This window comes from Geotrypetes seraphini, chromosome 3 (assembly GCF_902459505.1).
Source record: "Geotrypetes seraphini chromosome 3, aGeoSer1.1, whole genome shotgun sequence".
In the NCBI taxonomy this organism is placed as follows: domain Eukaryota; kingdom Metazoa; phylum Chordata; class Amphibia; order Gymnophiona; family Dermophiidae; genus Geotrypetes; species Geotrypetes seraphini.
The window spans coordinates 314,769,231-314,787,339 of NC_047086.1; the positions used below are offsets into that span (position 1 = coordinate 314,769,231).

The following is an 18,109-nucleotide window of genomic DNA, read 5'->3' on the forward strand; positions in this document are numbered from 1 at the left end:
CATTTTTGGTTTGCTGAAATTTTCTTGGGACAGAATCTTAAAGGAGATGCATACCCTTGGTTTAATTATGCATCTTTATAAAATAGTGCCTACATTCACACCTGCTTGCTGTCTTAAACCAGGCACTCTATTACAAAATTACCCTACAACAACAACAAAGTATTTATATACCATTTATACCTGGAGATCAAGAACAATTCACAATAAAATGTTTGAATAAGATAAAACAATCTCTTTCAGATCAAGATGTGTTACAACCAATTACAGTATTTATCAGTGTAGCTGTGGTTATACATGCATCTTAAAATGACCTTCTGCTGGTAATAGTCTCAGTCTACATGTTAGATGTGCCGAGTGGTAGGAAATGTGTTCGGGGTGGGGGAAATGGGGCATCACTACAGTAGAAGATAGCACAGGGACACCTGAATTAGTTGTTACTCTATGTAACAGAGAGAGCTATATAGTGTATGGTTGCCCTGTGCAGTAAATACAGGTCAAATACTAGACACACCATCTACATTTACTACAAAGGGCTGCATATACTATATATTAAGTTTTCCTTTTAACATGCAGTATATGCAAAACTTCAAGAAAACCCAAAAAAACGATGTTCCTGAGATGGACTTTATTAAAAGTATTAAGAAACAACAACAACAAAAAAATCAATGTAGCAATTCACGCAGTGGCGTACCTAGCATATGTGACACCCGGGGCCCATCATTTTTTGACACCCCCCCATCTGTATGAAAAACATGATTTTTAGTAACAAGCCACACGTCACACATGAGTACCTAGGAAAAGGTAGCATCTTACATACTGCAGTGAGCAGTACAACATCAATACACCCATTGTAAAACTAAACAAGCCAGACTAGTTCAGATCAATCCTAACAGAAAACCATGTCTTTTGAATACACAGAACACACCTTCGCCTAGTATGGAATATGCCATCACAAACTAACCCCTCCCCCTTTTACAAAACTGTAGTGTGGATTTTAGCCACGGTGGTAACAGCTCTGATGCTCATAGAATTCTGAGCATCAGAGTTGCTACCACCACGGCTGGTACTAAAAAACGCTTCACAGTTTTGTAAAAGGGGGGATAAAATAGAAATACATAGACAAAGGTTAAATTGAATCAGCAAGAAGCTGGACTCTGCATACAATGCAATACCACAGAAACAGTGACACATATCTCCTAAAGCAATAAATAGAAAATTTTTGTTCTACCTTTGTCTTCTCTGGTTTCTGCTTTCCTCATCTTCTTGTTACTCTCTTCCTTCTATCCACTGTCTGCCGTCTCTCTACCCCTATATGGCATCTTCTCTCCTTCTATGCCCCTTCCAGAAACCGTATTCCCACCCTTCCATCTCTCCTTTCACCCCCATTGGTCTGGCATCTCTCTCCTCTCCTTCCCTCTCCCACACCTCTCTTCTACAATCCCTTTCTTCCCTCATTTTCCTTTTCAATTTATTTTCTGCATCCATCTAGATTACATTCTTACTACCCTCTCATCAATTTTCTTTTTTACTGTCTACCTACAGCTCGCCACCTCTATCCCTCACCCCTTCCAGTATTTCCCTAACTCAATCCTTCCCCCCCCCCATCATGTGCACTCCTTTTATTTATCTCCTCCTTCCATCATGTGCCCTCTTTCTCTACCCCTTCCATCTAGCTAACGAAGCACTGCCTGGGCTTTGCAGTCCCCAGTTATGTCTCTAGCAGGATATATATTTCAAATCTGATATATTTTAATGACAAAATATAAATACAATGATTTTTTTCTACCTTTTGTTGTCTCTGGCTTCTGTTTTTATCTTCTTTTCACTCTTTTCCTTCCAGCGTCTGCCCTGTCTCTTCAATCTAGCATCTGCCTGTTCCATCCACTGTCTGCCCCCCCCCCCCATCTCTCCTCTAGACCCCCCTTTTGTCTGGCATCCATTTTCTTCCCTCTGTTCTCTCATGGTCTGGCATCTTTCTCCTTTCATCTCTCTTTCCCTCCCCCCTGTGGTTTTTAGCATCTTTCTCTTCTCATTTCCTCCGCTCAGATCTGATATCTCTGTCTCCTTTCCCATTCTCTGGCATCTCTCTCTTCTCTCTCTCTTCCCTTTCCTTCTCTGGTCTTCCTTCTTTATTTTCTGCCTCCGTCTAAAGTAAATTCTTTCTTACTATGCAGTCCTCAGTTTCCCTCTTTTCACTGTGTCTACCCACAGCATGCCACCTCTTTCCTTCACCCCTCCACTATCTCACTAACTCTATCTTCTTCCCCCATCCAGCATATGTCCTTTTTCTTTATCTCTCCTTCTATCCAGTATGTGTTCTCTTTCTCCACTTCCATTCAGCATTTGCTCTCCCTTCTTCCCACTTCCATCATCTGCCCTCTTCTCTCTCCCCACTTCCATCATCTGCCCTCTTCTCTCTCCCCACTTCCATCATCTGCCCTCTTCTCTCTCCCCACTTCCATCATCTGCTCTCTTCTCTCTCCTCCTTCTCTCCACTTCCATCATCTGCCCTCGTCTCTCTCCCCCTTCTCCCAACTGCCATCATCTGCCCTCTTCTCTCTCCTCCATTTCCATCATTGCCCTCTTATCTCTTCTCTCTTCTCTCTCCTCCTTCTCCCCACTTCCATCATCTGCTCTCTTCTCTCTCCCCCTTCTCTCCACTTCCATCATGTGCCCTCTTCTCTCAATCTCTCCATCCATCACAGGCCCATCTCTCTCCCCTCCTCTCACCTTTCCGATTTTGGCAACAAGATTGGCAACGCCCCCGCGATGACACTTAAGATCGGCAACGGGCCTCTTTCTACCCCCGGCATCAACAGAACTTCAGTTTGGCAACGCGGTGCTCAGTCCCAAGCTTCCCTCTGACTCAGCTTCCTGTTTCCACCCAGGCAGTTCAGTCAGAGGGAAGCTTTTGACTGAGCACCGCATTGACGATCTGAAGCGCTGTTGATGCCAGGGGTAGAAGGAGGCTTGTTGCCGATTTTAAGTGTAATCGTGGGAGGGGGGGGCGTTGCCAATCATGAATTGCGTCGTGGGGGGGCCGCCAATGCTGCTCATCACTGTTGAAGCCCAGATGCTGCCGATGGCCATAATGCGATTTTGTTGGCCTTGTGCGGACTGGCACCGGACGACCCGGACCTGGCCGGCTGTGCATCCCCCCTAAGGCGTGCACCTGGGTGGACCGCCCCCCCAATACTCCACTGAATCCACGTAAACAACCTTAAGGACCTAGTCTGCTGGGAGCGTTGGACCGTATACAGTTCGTGTTTCAACAATAGAGTCTTCCTCAGGGGTCCTTGCTAGTCCTAGGGCGGAAGATATGTGGAGAAGCTAAACAGTCCAAAAATACAAAATCATAGGAGCTCTGCATGAGACACGATGCAAAAATCAAATCAATGAGCAAAACTTAACATGCAGTATACGTAAAGGGTTCCTATATGGATTAAACCATACCAAAAAGTTAGAAGTAAAAGGAAGCTTGATTTAGAAAGTGCTCTAATCATGCTGGGGTGTTTTGTTTTTAGGACCCATTAACCTTCTTCCTTCTGGTGCTAATATTCACAGTTACCAGACTGTCATGACCATGTCAAATTCAATTTGCTGTTTACAATTTTAGGATAATTGAATTAGAATGCAATGAAAGCCGCTACAAAATCTGTTCTCACAACCAGAAAATCTAGAAATGGATATTTTTGCATCACATAATTTGCTATCAGAGGGCAGAAATATCAATACAAAATAATACGGTACATATAATCTGCACCTTACTGAGAGGTTTTGAGCAGATTCCAAAGAAATTCCAACATAAGCATCATTTTAATGGCTGCCCTTTGAAATGACTCCTTACAGGTTATATCCTTTTGAAAGAGTACTCTCCAAAACTGTGCAAAGTACTCCAAAAGAGGTCTCACTGGAGACTTATGTAGAGGCAAATTGTTGGCTATTCCTTTCCATTTGCACCCATGCATTGGAAGGGGTGGGGGGTCAGTGAATGAATTACAAAAAAAGGCAGTGGGAGCTAATGAAAGAGTCCACACAGAGTAGGGGAAGCAATCATCCAAAATTGATGAAAAAAGGGCTAGTTGGATATTCATCCATCAATATTCAGCTGGCAGTAGCTGACTGAATATTGACCCTGACCCACATAAGAGGAGTCCACATGCCCTCTCTCCTGCCTCCCCAACATCGCTCCGGCCCTCACTCTTGTCTCCAACATCATTACGATTCCCTAACTCCCATCCGTATCACAGCAGCCTCCCCCCAGCCTACCTGAAGATTGTTGGGGCAAGAGCAAACCCCACTTTCTTCTGCCTCTTGCAGTACTATTGCTAGAGGCTGCCCCCTAGTGGTACTGCTGGAAGTTACGATCACCCTTTTCTATAAAGTGCTACAAGGGGAAGGAATGAGCAGGGTTTGCTCCTGCCTCAACAACCAGGATACCACTAGGTCTCTTCTCCTGCCCACTTTCAAAATGCTGGTTAGTGCCGATATTCAGCAGCATTGCCTGTTAAGTACTGCTGACTATTGTCTTCCAGCCCACTGAGTACAATTTAAGCAGGTAGGGGCCTCTTTTGCCCACTTAAATTGCTTTGAATATTGGGTCCTTAAATGCATTTATGTGTGATGTATTGGCTACATTAGTGCATTTGAATATAACATAACATCATATTTCTATACTGCATAACCTTAAGTTCAATGCGGTTTGCAAAAGTTACATAATAACTCTTGGAGGTTTTGGGAGTAATTTGGTAACAGGGTGTCTATATGGAACATCCGCAAGATCATTATTTTATGCCTATTTTAGAAAGGCAAACTCAGTTCTCATGTAGCTTTGTAAAATACGGACCAATAATTAGCATCAATAGTGCACACAATAGAATGCACAAATTTACACCTATTACACAGCAGGTGCAAATATGGGCATTTACTCTATGCATGTACTTGTGTATTTTATGAAATATTTATGTACATCTCAATGCCCCAGCTCAACCCAAGGTATGTCTCTACCAATGCCTAAGCACCAACTTGGCCGTATGCTTACTTTTAGGTGCATCGACGGCTACACAATTTTCCAAAAGTTCTTTTCCACACATACACACAGAATAACCCTTATAAAATTGCCTACAATGGCTTAATTTTACATCTGTGCATTTATAGACTTCTAATTATTAGGCTCTGAGCCTTCCAAGAAAAATGGAATTGACATGCTAGGTAACCAACCAACCAAATAAATAAATACAACCTAAGTCTGGGCAAGTTTCAAAGTGCAAGTGATACATATGCTTTCTGTTTGAAAACTGGGGTAAAAAGCATGCATGGGCTTTTGTTCCAGTGTGGGCAACCTGAAAATTACTCTCTATATTGTAACCTAATTTATGACACCTGGAATCACACTTGATTGTGTGGTTAAGGCAGATATTTTTATCCGTCCTCAAAGGCTCTATGCATGGCCTCGTGACTCAAGCACTTTTTGAAAGTATTAAATACAATACATATTTAAAAAAGAAAATGTATGAAGTCTGTGTATATGGAGCAGGAGAGAACTAACAGTGGTCTGAGCCCCCAGGAAATAAGTGGCACGGGCTCCTAACTACCCCATCTGACATTTATTACTGGTTACTACAGATTAGAGGATAGCGGTCCCCGTTCTGCTTTGGGTCCTCAGGCAGTTTACCTCTGCTATGGAGTCAGTGGAATTAAGAAGGGTGGTTAAGCTCTGTTAAAAATGTACCTTTGCAGCTAAAATGGGCAGACTTGGCAGCACAGTAATGCAATCACAGCCCTTTGAATGAGGGCACTAAGATGGACAGGACATACCTAATTAATTAGCTAGAGAACATCATGCAAAGGAAATAAATCTCTGCTAGAGGGACTAAAGGGTGAGAGAAAAGGAGAATGAGAGTGAAAATCATATAGGGGTTGATATAGAGGCAGAGGCAACGAAAAGTTGAAAACAAAATCAGTGTCAGGCAGATAAAGAGAAGGAAGAGAAGCAGGACGAGAGAGAGAGCGAGAGAAGAAATGGAAGGTGCGAGGAGGTCCTAAAAAGTTCTCAGCCCAGCCCAAGTTCTCAGCCCAACTTCCTAAATTCTGAGTGTTATTTTGCCATTGTAGCTGAAAAGAGTGTGGCTTTATTTTGCAAAGTGCCAATTTGCAGAATCATAGCGCTATGTTTTGACATTGTTCCAGATCATTGATCGAACCATGTCAACAAAAAGTGTGCAATTTTCAAGTGAGGAACTCCGAGCCATCATGAAGTTCCTATTCCTGAAGAAGAAAACTCCAAAAGAAATTCATGAATGCATGATGCAAACACTGAGGCCTAGATTCTCTAACCAGTGCCAATTGTTTAGGCGCCCAAGCTCAGTAAAAAATGCCATTTAAATGATGTTTTTAACTGAGTTTCAAGGTGCCTACTGGTGCCTGAATTGTGCCTCCATAGTTGCTTTAGGCCGCCTAATGCCATTGTTGGCATGGCTAATTCCAGAAGTGGCATTTTGCATCCTAAAGCACCTATGGAAGCACAATTCACATCAAAGGTAGGTGCAGGAAATGTAGGCCTGGAAAAGCCTGATCTACATTTCTGGTGCCTACCTTTGCCTGAGGTGCAATTATAAGAACATAAGAATTGCCGCTGTTTGGTCAGACCAGCAGTCCGCTCACGCAATGGCCCTTGGTCAAAGACAGCGCCCTAACTGAGACTAGCCTTACCTGCGTACGTTCTGGTTCAGCAGGAACTTGTCTAACTTTGTCTTGAATCCCTTGAGGGTATTTTCCCTACAACAGACTCCGGAAGAGCGTTCCAGTTTTCTACCACTCTCTGAGTGAAGAAGAACTTCCTTACGTTTGTACGGAATCTATCCCCTTTCAATTTTAGAGAGTGCCCTCTCGTTCTCCCTACCATGGAGAGGGTGAACAACCTGTCCTTATCTACTAAGTCAGTACCTTGAATGTTTCGATCATGTCCCCTCTCAATCTCCTCTGTTTGAGGGAGAAAAGGCCCAGTTTCTCTAATCTTTCACTGTACGGCAACTCCTCCAGCCCCTTAACCATCTTACTTGCTTTTCTCTGGACCCTTTCGAGTAGTACCATGTCATTCTTCATTTGAGGCGACCAGTGTTGGATGCAATATTCCAGGTGAGGGCGCACCATGGCCCGGTACAGTAGCATGTACCCTGTGCTGTCATGGGATCCATATGCAATCGGTGTTGATCGATATGAAATCAGCAACTGCTTTTAGTGTAGCTTAAGGCAGTGACAAATGCCCACCATATTCCACAGTGAAGAAGTGATGTGCAAAATTCAGCATGAAGATTTTGAGACTGAAAATGCAGCAAGGTTTGGGAGGTCTCGAATGGTGTCAAGTCCTGAAATTGTTGACCATGTCTATTCTTTTTTAATGGGAACAGATATTGTGCATGTGTAAGACAAGTACATCTGCGGCCATTTAAAAAAAGATAAAAAGAAAGTCTTCCTGCCCCAAACAACTGAGTGACAGGAGGCTGCTTTGGGGCTTCCCTTACTGCTCAGCTTTTCGGGCTTCCCCTGCCAGCACTGTGCATGTGTTAGTCGCTCTTCCAATGACTGATCGGATGGGATTACATTGGACCTCCACAAGAGTCATTTGCATGCAAAATATTTGAACATCAATCGTTGTTTTCAAATTGGACAATTACCGGCCCCAACAGCAACTCACAGGATTTTAACGGCAATTTTAGAGCATCTGGCCTACACCTCATATTCAAGTTATAAGAAATAGAAGTGTGTGTCTAATAACCCAGAAGACAAAGGAAATAGCAGGCTTGATGATGAACACTTGAAAACTGCCTGAAGATTTAATAACACCTTCTGAATGTTAAATACTTCAGTTCAGGCTTTTCCTTTATTCACCAGGCAACTTGCTCTACAGCAATGCAGAAAACATAAGCAACTGCATATCAAACTCCACAGTGGGTGGCAGTGCACAAATACTAACTCAGCTCATTTAAATCTCATTAGCATATAGCCCATTTAACCTGCTCAGCTGCAAGGTATCATACGGTTTTTCAAACTATACTATTTCAACTCTATGATATATTGGTAAAGGGAGCATGATCTTATCTTTTACACACTAATAAGTATAGCACTAACAATTTAAATTAATATAACTCTTTGTTCCACTACATCATGTCAAAATTTCTCCTTCTATCTGGAAAAAAGCCTGTTTTGTTCTAAATAATAGGGTAACGAATATGTGTGAGGGACTCACTAAACAGAGTCTCCTAGTTCTGGAGTTTTCCTTCCTGGTTGGAGTAAAACCAGAATAGAGTAAGAGCTGCTTACTCCAGGATCTGAGAAAGCCTGAAAGGCTAATGGCAAAACATGGACTGGATTCATTTAAACAGCCTGATCCTCTGTATATAAAGTCTAAGACAACTATCTCTTAAAAAATGGATGGAAATAGGGGAGTTTGTTAAACAAAAAACCCTTGGTAGAATGTTATGAGGTTTATTGTATTCTCAGACCAAAAGACTTCAAGTGTTCACAGCTAGGTCTGGACATAAACCTGCCCAGACAGCCTATCGTGAACTATCACTGAGCCCCTCCCTGAATGGTCGCCTAGTTCTCGTGGCCCAGTGTGTTTTGGGAATGAGAGAGCTTTCCTTGCTCCTGCCTGGCGCTGAGTCGCTCACTGAATGGCTACCCCAATTTCTCGTGGGACTCGTGAGAACTCGCAGCAGTCATTCAGCGAATGGCTCAGCGCTGTGCAGGAGCGAGTAAAGCAAGCTCATACCCAGTACACCGCTGGGCCATGAGAACTCAAGGTGGCTATTCAGGGAAGGGCTCAGTGTGGGGCAGGAGTGTGGAAAGCTTGCTCCTGCCCAGTACACCACTGGACCTCCAGGGATTCAAAAAAGTATGTGGGAGGAGGGAGGGTAGTAAAAAAAAAAAAAAAGGCATTTAGCCAGGACAGAAGACAGGAGGGATCCCTCTTGTTCTGGCCCACCATGTCATATGGCAAGCCCAGTGGAGGCCTGCAGGACTTTGGGAGAGAGGGGGAACAGAGTACAGGGCAGGGAAGGGGGCTGGGTGCAGAGCTTGGCAGGGAGAGAGGGAGGGGGGCTGGGTGCAGAACCTGGCAGGTGAGAGAGGGGGGGGCAGGGCAAAGATCCTGGCAGGACACATGAATATTAACCCCCCTCATCTTATATTCGGGTCAACCTTTTATCCTCCTTTTGGGGGGGGGGGAAGGGTACATGTGCTAAAATAACCCCACTTTTTGGAAAATAACCCAACTTAATGGTACCCAGCTAGATACCCCCCTCAGCTATACAAGTGCCCTCAGAAAGTATGTGCATGGAATGCCTGTATCTACGTTTACAAAATACATACATAGACATCAGATAACAGACAAACAAAAAAGATGTCTCTCTCACCATTTTTCTCTGGCTGTCTTGGTGGGCTCACAATCTATCTAATATACCTGGGGCAATGGGAATGGGAGGGGGGGGGGATAAAGGGTCACAAGGAGCAGCATGGGATTGAACCCACAATCTGGATTTCTGACATAGGTGTCCTGTTATGAAATCAAGCCCTAATGCCAAAAGTTTTCCCTCAGAACAAGTTAATTTCCAGCGACTCGGAGCTAAGAAGTCCTCTTTCTTCCACCTGCCATCAAGGAGCTAATTTCAGCTGGATCCTCCTGAGAATTGCTTGGTTTCCACCACACAGCCCACACAAGCAAGATGCTTTCAGCTGAGTCACAGGCACAGAAAATAGTATTTTTTTTTAATGGATCTGCAAAACTAAATGATAAACTCTGGTAACACAAAAGATTGGGTCACTTCTGCCTGGCTGGTATCTGTTTAGCAGGCCCTATTATAACATGAGTTCTCTGAGGAGATATGCAGACTCTTTCGATGATACTATTTATATGGATATGGATTTAAATTTTAAACATAGATTACTTCTTTTTCAGAAATTTATGCTTAAAGTATATCACAATCCAGTACAGTAGGTAGTTGTACTGCTTGGTCAGGAGTCAAACAAGTCTGTCCTGAAAACCTCACACTTGTGCTCCTGAGAGAAGGCAACACACTACAGCCTATGTGAGCCAGAAAGCAGCAATCCTCACCATGGCAGCAAACTAAGGTAGAAGTTTGTAAGGAAGGGGATAATGATAATGCTGCTTTTGGGCCAGATTTTGAAATGGATGCTAGTGAAAGTTCCTATGACATGGAAATAGAAGGAACTGATTTGCCTAGCCCAGAAGGCATGGAAATAAGCTGAAGGCTATTGTTAAAGAGGGGTTGTATGAAAGGAACTTGTGCACAAGATTATTTTTGAAAAAAGTGAAGTTCTTGTTTGAACTTTAAATACTAGCAGCAGCCATTTTGGTTTGCGATCAGTGGAGGAGATCTTTCCAAGCTGATCCATAGAGGGAAAATTATTTGGAGAGGATCCCACCCTGGGGACATTAAGCCTAACCCCAAGGGAGTTTTGCCGGGCAGAAGAAAAGCTTTCATTTTGTTGAAATAAGGCTTTTATGTTTTGGCATATTTTTGGCTTAAACTGTAATTGTTTTGTTTGGTTTGTGAATACTGGACTTAAACACAAGGTGATACAAACCTGAGAATTTATTTGACACTTGTTTATGCTGGTGAAACAATAAACAGAACTCTTTATTAAGGCGGTACCAAGCTACCAAAACAACCTCGCAAACCGCTTGGCCAAGGTTGGTATACACTGGGTTAGACCACTTGCTGAGCCCAGCTTGGCCGAGCCCGGTCACAACATATACTCATAAATTCTTGCTACAAGCTTTTCTATAAAATGGCACCTAAATGTGTAGCTTGAAAGTGGTCGTATACTGTACAAGGGTGGGGCTTATGTATGTGGGGCTTATCTGTATTACATAGTCACATAGTAGAACAGATAAAGACCCGAATGGTCCATCCAGTCTACCCAACCTGATTCAATTTAATTTTTTTTAAAATTTTTTCTTCTTGGCTATTTCTGGGCAAGAATCCAAAGCTCTACCCGGTACTGTGCTTGGATTCCAACTGCTGAAGTCTCCGTCAAAGCTCACTCCAGCCCATCTACACCCTACCAGCCATTGAAGCCCTCCCCAGCCCATCCTCAACCAAAAGGCCATATACAGACACATACAGTGCAAGTCTGCCCAGTACTGGCCTTAGTTCAATATTTAATCTTATTTTCTGATTCTAAATCCTCTGTGTTCATCCCACGCTTCTTTGAACTCAGTCACCATTTTCCTTTCCACCACCTCTCTCGGGAGCGCATTCCAGGCATCCACTACCCTCTCCGTAAAGTAGAATTTCCTAACATTGCTCTTGAATCTACCACCTCTCAACCTCAAATTATGTCTTCTGGTTTTACTATTTTCCTTTCACTGGAAAAGATTTTGTTCTACATTAATACCTTGCAAGTATTTGAATGTCTGAATCATATCTCCCCTGTCCCTCCTTTCTTCTAGGGTATACATATTCAGGGCTTCCAGTCTCTCCTCATACATCTTCTGGCTCAAACCTCCTATCATTTTTGTCGCCCTCCTCTGGACCGCTTCAAGTCATCTTACGTCCTTCGCCAGATACGGTCTCCAAAACTGAATACAATACTCTAAGTGGGGCCTCATCAATGACCTGTACAGGGGCATCAACATCTTCTTCCTTCTACTGACTACGCCTCTCTTTATACAGCCCAGCATCCTTCTGGCAGCAGCCACCGCCTTGTCACACTGTTTTTTCACCTTTAGATCTTCGGACACACCAAGGTCCTTCTCTCCATCCGTGCAATCAGCCTCTCACCTCCCAGCATATATGGCTCCTTCCAATTATTGATCCCCAAATGCATTACTCTGCATTTCTTTGCATTGAATTTTAGTTGCCAGATATTAGACCATTCCTCTAACTTTTGCAGATCCTGTTTCATATTTTCCACTCCCTCATCGGTGTCTACTCTTTTACAAATCTTAGTATCATCCGCAAAAAGGCAAACTTTTCCTTCTAACCCTTCAGCAATGTCACTCAAACATATTGAACAGGATCGGCCCCAGCACCGAATCCTGAGGGACTCCACTACTCACCTTTCCTTCCTCCGAGCGACTTCCATTAACCACCACCCTCTGGCGTCTGTCTGACAGCCAGTTTCTAATCCAGTGGCACTGAATATCAGCACTAAGGCTCTGATTCTATGAACGGCACCTAGAACGCAATTGCCAATCATCTGCCAGGCTTCATTTGTAGAATTGCGCCTTGATGCACCTAAGCACTCTGAGGCACTGGTAGGCATTGAAACCTTAGACACACTCCTATTTAGGCCAGGGTTCTCTTGGCCTAAATGAGTGTGCCTAAGTTGAACCACATCCAAAATCCACCCTGAATCTGCCCTAACTATGTCTACTTGCTGGTAGGCGCCCACCAGCTTATTAATTTTTTAATTTTTTTAAATTGATTTTTAATGCCACTTTCAATTATTGGCACCAATTAAGCCAATTAAGAAAATTAAATTAGGCACCTAGATTGGCTAGGCACGCCGATCTAGGTGCCTAACTTCAGGCGCTATTTACAGAATCTGGGCCTAACTGCTTAAGCCATCAGTGGCGATCTGGGGGCAGATTCAGTGTTTAACAGTTTAAATATCAATATTCAGCATAAATAGCAATATTCAGCATAAACAGCAGTCCTTTCTTTGGCTGGTTTAACTTATCCAGTTAAGGTCTAATACTGGAACTTAAACAGATAAGTGCCGTCCACCTGCACACAGCCAAGTATTCAATGTCAGTGCCTGAATAAGGCCCTGCATTGAATATCTGGTGATGGTGAAAAAATTGCTGACTGCCATTGTCTGAATATTTTATCTCTTAGGTGTTAGTATTTAACCAGCTCTATGGCCGAGGTAAGTGGTCATGCCTAAAATATATTTCAGTGTTTGCCCTGCTGCACTTGGATAAATAGAGGAAAGTAGGTGCCTACTTTCCTTTATAAAATGGACTCCAAATAGTCACATTCTTGATGTCTAAAAATAAGCAGCTCTTTATAGAATTCCCCTCCATGTAAGTGTAATGTTTACTTGGATTCCTCTTACCTCCAAAGCCATCGGGCACATATGTTTTCAGAACAATGTTGCAAAAAATTGTTGGCAGCGATAGTGGCTTGTTGCCTTCATTTCGTAGGGAAATGTGCCGATATCCTGCCTGAAGGCCATCCAGTGGTAGGATCCTCTGACCAATCAGCTTGTTGTTGTCATCATAAACTCCTATCCTCAGTACAGCGAGATCAGGAAGGATAACCTGCCAGTACAAAATCAGCGGTACACATTTGTTAAAATTCTTCTAAAGAGCTTCTCTCTTAAAAATAAAAATAAAAAAAAAACTATTGCTTACAGTCTCCTTCAACTGAACTCATGATTTATCACACACATTAAAGAGTCAATTTTTATTTAAATTTGGACAGTGCTTCCAGGCCTGTGGGTTACATTGCTGCAATCACATTTTCAAAGGAAAATTTTCTGTGGAGCTGCTCTTGGAAATTTCAGGGGTTGGTAGGCAACCCGAGGACTTTCAAATCTCTATTTAAATATATGACCCTTAAAAAAAAAACCCTACCTTCCATAGTACTCAATAGCTGGTAGTTAAAATTTGGATGGTTTTATTGTTAAGGGAGTGGTGGGGAAAAGACACTAATTAGTTTTCTATAATACCTGTATTTGTGAGAAGGATCATATACCAAATCCAACATTTAATATTGAGAGGAGAGTGTGGCATAGTGGTTAGAGCTACAGCCTCAGGACCCTGAGTTTGTGGATTCAAACCCTATGCTGCTCCTAGTTACTCTGGGCAAGTCACTTAATCCTCCAATGCCCCAGGTACATTAGATCACAGTTCTTCAACCGCCGGTCCGTGGACCGGTGGCGGTCCGCAAAAAAATGTTGCCGGTCCGCGAAGGATTCGGGTCCCCAGCCACAGCAAAAAGTGCCGGCGTCAGCTGACGTGCAACTTCCTGTTGCCGTCGCTATGCCGACACTCCTGCCTTCCACCTCCTACTCCTGCCGCGTATGTCTCCGCACCTCCAGACAAGCAGGGGCAGCTTTGTGTGCTTTTAACTTCGGCACACAACTGCCCCTAAGCAGTATTTTAGCCGCGGTTTCATGAGGCAGCCTCGGAGCCTTTGATAGGCCGGCCCACATCGCATCATCAAAGCGGGCCGGCCTACCAAAGGCCCCGAGGCTGCCTCATGAAACCGCGGCTAAAATACTACTTAGGGGCAGCTGTGTGCCGAAGTTCAAAGCACACAGAGCTGCCGCTAGCCTACATAGAGGAAACATTTGCTGGAGAGGGAAGGAGGGAAGGGAGTAGAGGTGCTCCTAGACAAGGGAGGGGAAGGGGCTACTGCTGACAGGGGAGAAGGGGAAGGGATGAGAATTACTGTTGGATAAGGGGAGGAAGAAAGGGAGAAGGTACTGCTGGACAGGGGAGGAGGAAAATTGGAAGGAAACAGCTGGCAGGGAGATTAGAGGAGGGGAAGGAGTCAGGATGGAATGGAGAGATCAGATGAGGGAAAGGGGAGAGACAGAGGAATGACAAAGTAGAAAGAGATTGATGCTGGGAAGGGGGATCAGATGAAAAATAAGGAAAGAGGGACAAAGATGCTAGATCTGGTGTAGGAGAGAGGGGCATAGAAAGAACGCAGATACCATATGGAAGGGGGAGGGGTAGAGGGCAGACAGTGGATGGAAGAGGCAGATACTGGATTGAAGAGACAGAGGGCAGACGCTGGATGGAAGAGAGTGAAAAGAAGATGAAAGCAGAAACCAGAGACGACAAAAGGTAGAAAAAATAATTTTATTTCTATCTTGTGATAGAATATATCAGATTTAAAATATGTATCCTGCTAGAGCTTATGTTAGACATAACTGGGGAGTGCAAAGCCCAGGCAGTGCATCTTTAGCTTCTAGCTGGCTTAGGGCTCTGACCAGGAGGCAGTTGCCCTAGTTCCACTCCCCTAACACCATTCCTGCCATGTGTGACTGCGGTATTCTGTTAGCATGATATTTGTGTATCATTCTGTAAAATTTGGCTTATTCAGTTTTCTTGATAGTAGAGGGGATATATGTGAAGGGGAGGGGAGATGGGGGTTTTGTTGATCCTTGCCCTGATTATTTATATTTATAAAATGACAATTGTACAGAATATTATTTCTTTTTATACTTTAATAAAATATGTTCAATATAAAATCATAACTATTTGAGGCTTGTGCGGATGGGATCAGATGGTTAATGGGTCCGAGCTCGCGGGGATGGGGCGGCAATGGGGTTTTTAAAAATTTCAGTCTTATTAGTTTGCCGGTCCACGAAATAATTATTTTATTTCCGCCGGTCCATAGGTGTAAAAAGGTTGAAGAACACTGCATTAGATAGACTGTAAGCCTATCAGGACAGATAGGGAAAATGCTTGAGTACCTGATTTGTAACCCGTTCTAAGCTCCTTTGGGAGGTTGGGCTAAAAGATCAAATAAATATTACCATGTTATTACAATCTGCTTAATGCAAGTCACAAAGCTGCATTGCTTAGCTGGTCACCTAATAATAAATCTTCAAAGCAAGCAACCCCTAACAATACATATGTTAATGCTATCTATATTCAAACCTTATCGTTTAAATATTTCTGAAAACAAATCTTGCACTGTAAAAGATCCACAGTGAACCTCATAATGAATCACACATAAATCCTACACATCTCCAGTAAAATATCACTGGCCTAAAGTTTAAATGCCATTATTATAAACTGGAAATGAATGTGACCAAAACGGTGTAGTCTCAGATTTTAACATGTCATACCTTCCGGAACACAAAAGATTCTTCATTGTAAACAGGGTTCAGGCCATTGTTCATCACCATGCGTGTTTTAAACTCCTTACGTATGGTATCTGTAGGCAGCCCATACATATCTACTTCTACATATGTGCCAATTTTTTTGTCTGACAGAAACTGACCAGATATTACCTTAAAAAAAGAAACACACATCTTTGCTTAGAATATATTTTAGAATTATATTCAGACACTCAAAAGATAACAGAAGTTGCTGTTTGCATTTAGTGGAAATTTTGTGATAATGACTCATTTAGAGCCCCTTTAACAAAGTCATCGTAGCGATTCCCATGTGGCAAATGCGATACAGCCCATTTAATTCCTGTGGGTTGCATCACATTTGCTCTGCCAGGACGTGCTACCGCAGGTTTGCAAAAGGGGGTCCTTAATTTGAATTTGCAGCAATCTATTTCAGGGGACTTGTGAGAGATTTCTGGATGGGTTTTTCAGGAACTCTGCACATTCACCCAATCAGCATGCACAAACCACATTAGAAGCTGCATCAAAATGCTTTATTCAGACATCTACCTGAGCCTATTCCCTTATAAGCTCAGGAAGGGCAAAGATATGCTTTTAACTTTTATTTCTCATGGCCAGTGCAGCAGTCTGTTCACTTTAGGCAGTTAGCCATATCACATTCAGTACAGCAACCTCATCTTTTGGTCAATTTCCCCAGTTCTCTCAGATTTAAAGCACCATAAGTCTGGTTCCTACTTCACTTGTTAAATAGTCCTAATAGAAGACTGTTTAGGAGAAAGAAATCCCTTTTCTCCACTTCAGCTCAGCTGTCACACCTAAAACACAGGACAGTCACCTTTAAACAAGCAGGTTCAGTTTACAGAGGTCTCGGATTAGAAGCTCACCTCTCTAGTGTTTCCCTGGATGGGTTGTCGGCTAGCTTTCTCACTTCAGTCCTCCCCAGAGCTTGAACGCAGCCATGGCTAGGGAAAGTTTCTCTCCTTCAGGATGCTCTCACTCTGGGACCTCTTACTAATGATTCTTCTCTGTGGCAGATAAACACCTCCCTGCTGAACCCTGCCCCCTGACTCAGCAGGGTTACCAGTGCATCTGGGACATGTAGTCTGCTCAGTCTTGGGCTGGCAGCCCCTGATGTATGGAGGTGGAATAGTAGCTTTAGCGAAAAATAACCCCTTTCTCTTTCACAGGACTATGTATCAGTGGGAATCAGTGCTATCATATATATTAACCCCGTAAATCTATAAAATGTGCTGAAAATTGTGCTTGCAAATATGGGTGCGTATCCAATCTGTGTGCGCAATTTAATTGAACAACAAGCTAATTAGCAATAATTGGCATCTCAACAAGCGATGGTTGGAGCTAATTAGAATCAATTACAATTTACGCATGTAAATTTAGACACAGGATCCACATCTAAATTTTACATGTGGGCCAAAGAAAGGGAGCACAGAAATGGATGAGTCATGGTTGGATTGGGATCATTCCTTTAAGTTATGCGTGCATCTGTACCTAAATTTAGGCAAGGGTATTTGTGCCACATTTTGTTGGTGCAAATGACTGTGCCTAAATTTAGGCACGGTTCCTGGGTGAAAGCACTATTCTATAAATATACATTAATGTGAGCATTAGCTAACGAGCAAGCATGAAGAAGAAACCTCATGGCAGGGTGTAACCAAAAGTCAATCAAAGTAAGGTATAAAAGCCAAAAGGCCTCCAGTCAGTGGTACAGAATCTATAAATAAAGAAGACTCTGTTATGAAGATTTCTAAACAAACTTTTATTCACGGGAGCCAAATATAGGTTAGACCCAACACGGCAGTGTTTTGGTAGGAAAGCCTGCGTCAGAAGTCTACACAATCCTTAAAAACAGAGAGATATATTTCATAAAAACAAAATACTAAAAACCTGAGGTAGATACAAGCAAAAATGAATACGATGAATAATGAAAAAAGTGAGTAATAAAAAGGAACATAGGGCCTGATTCTGTATAGGATGCCTACATTAGGTGCCGCCAGATGCCCTACTCAAGGATGCCTAACTTCAAAATCCATGCACAACTTTTTTTGATAAATAAGCTTAATTGGTGTGTTAATTTATTGTGCCATTTTTCAGCCAATCCCCCCCCCCCCAATTTAAATTAACAATTAAGAGTTTGGCGCTGAACTCTTAGCATACCTAGAATGCCTAGTGATGCCTAGGCTGAGACGCCCTCTGATGCCTAATGATGGCTAGTTGAAAAGTAGGTGTGGTTAGGGGTGGAGAA

The 18,109-nt window shown here is 43.0% G+C and overlaps 1 protein-coding gene across 5 annotated transcripts in view; it reads right to left on the reverse strand.

Annotated features, from left to right (window-relative positions):
* Positions 1-18,109, reverse strand: part of PLCB4 (phospholipase C beta 4) — a 714,891-nt gene that overhangs the window by 105,689 nt on the left and 591,093 nt on the right. For all 5 annotated transcript variants that reach the window (XM_033937395.1, XM_033937391.1, XM_033937393.1 and 2 more), the window contains 2 exons: positions 15,838-16,002; positions 13,087-13,291 (listed from right to left, as the gene is read on the reverse strand). In XM_033937395.1, coding sequence (XP_033793286.1) covers positions 13,087-13,291; positions 15,838-16,002 — 370 coding nt within the window. The remainder of the gene's footprint in view (positions 1-13,086; positions 13,292-15,837; positions 16,003-18,109) is intronic.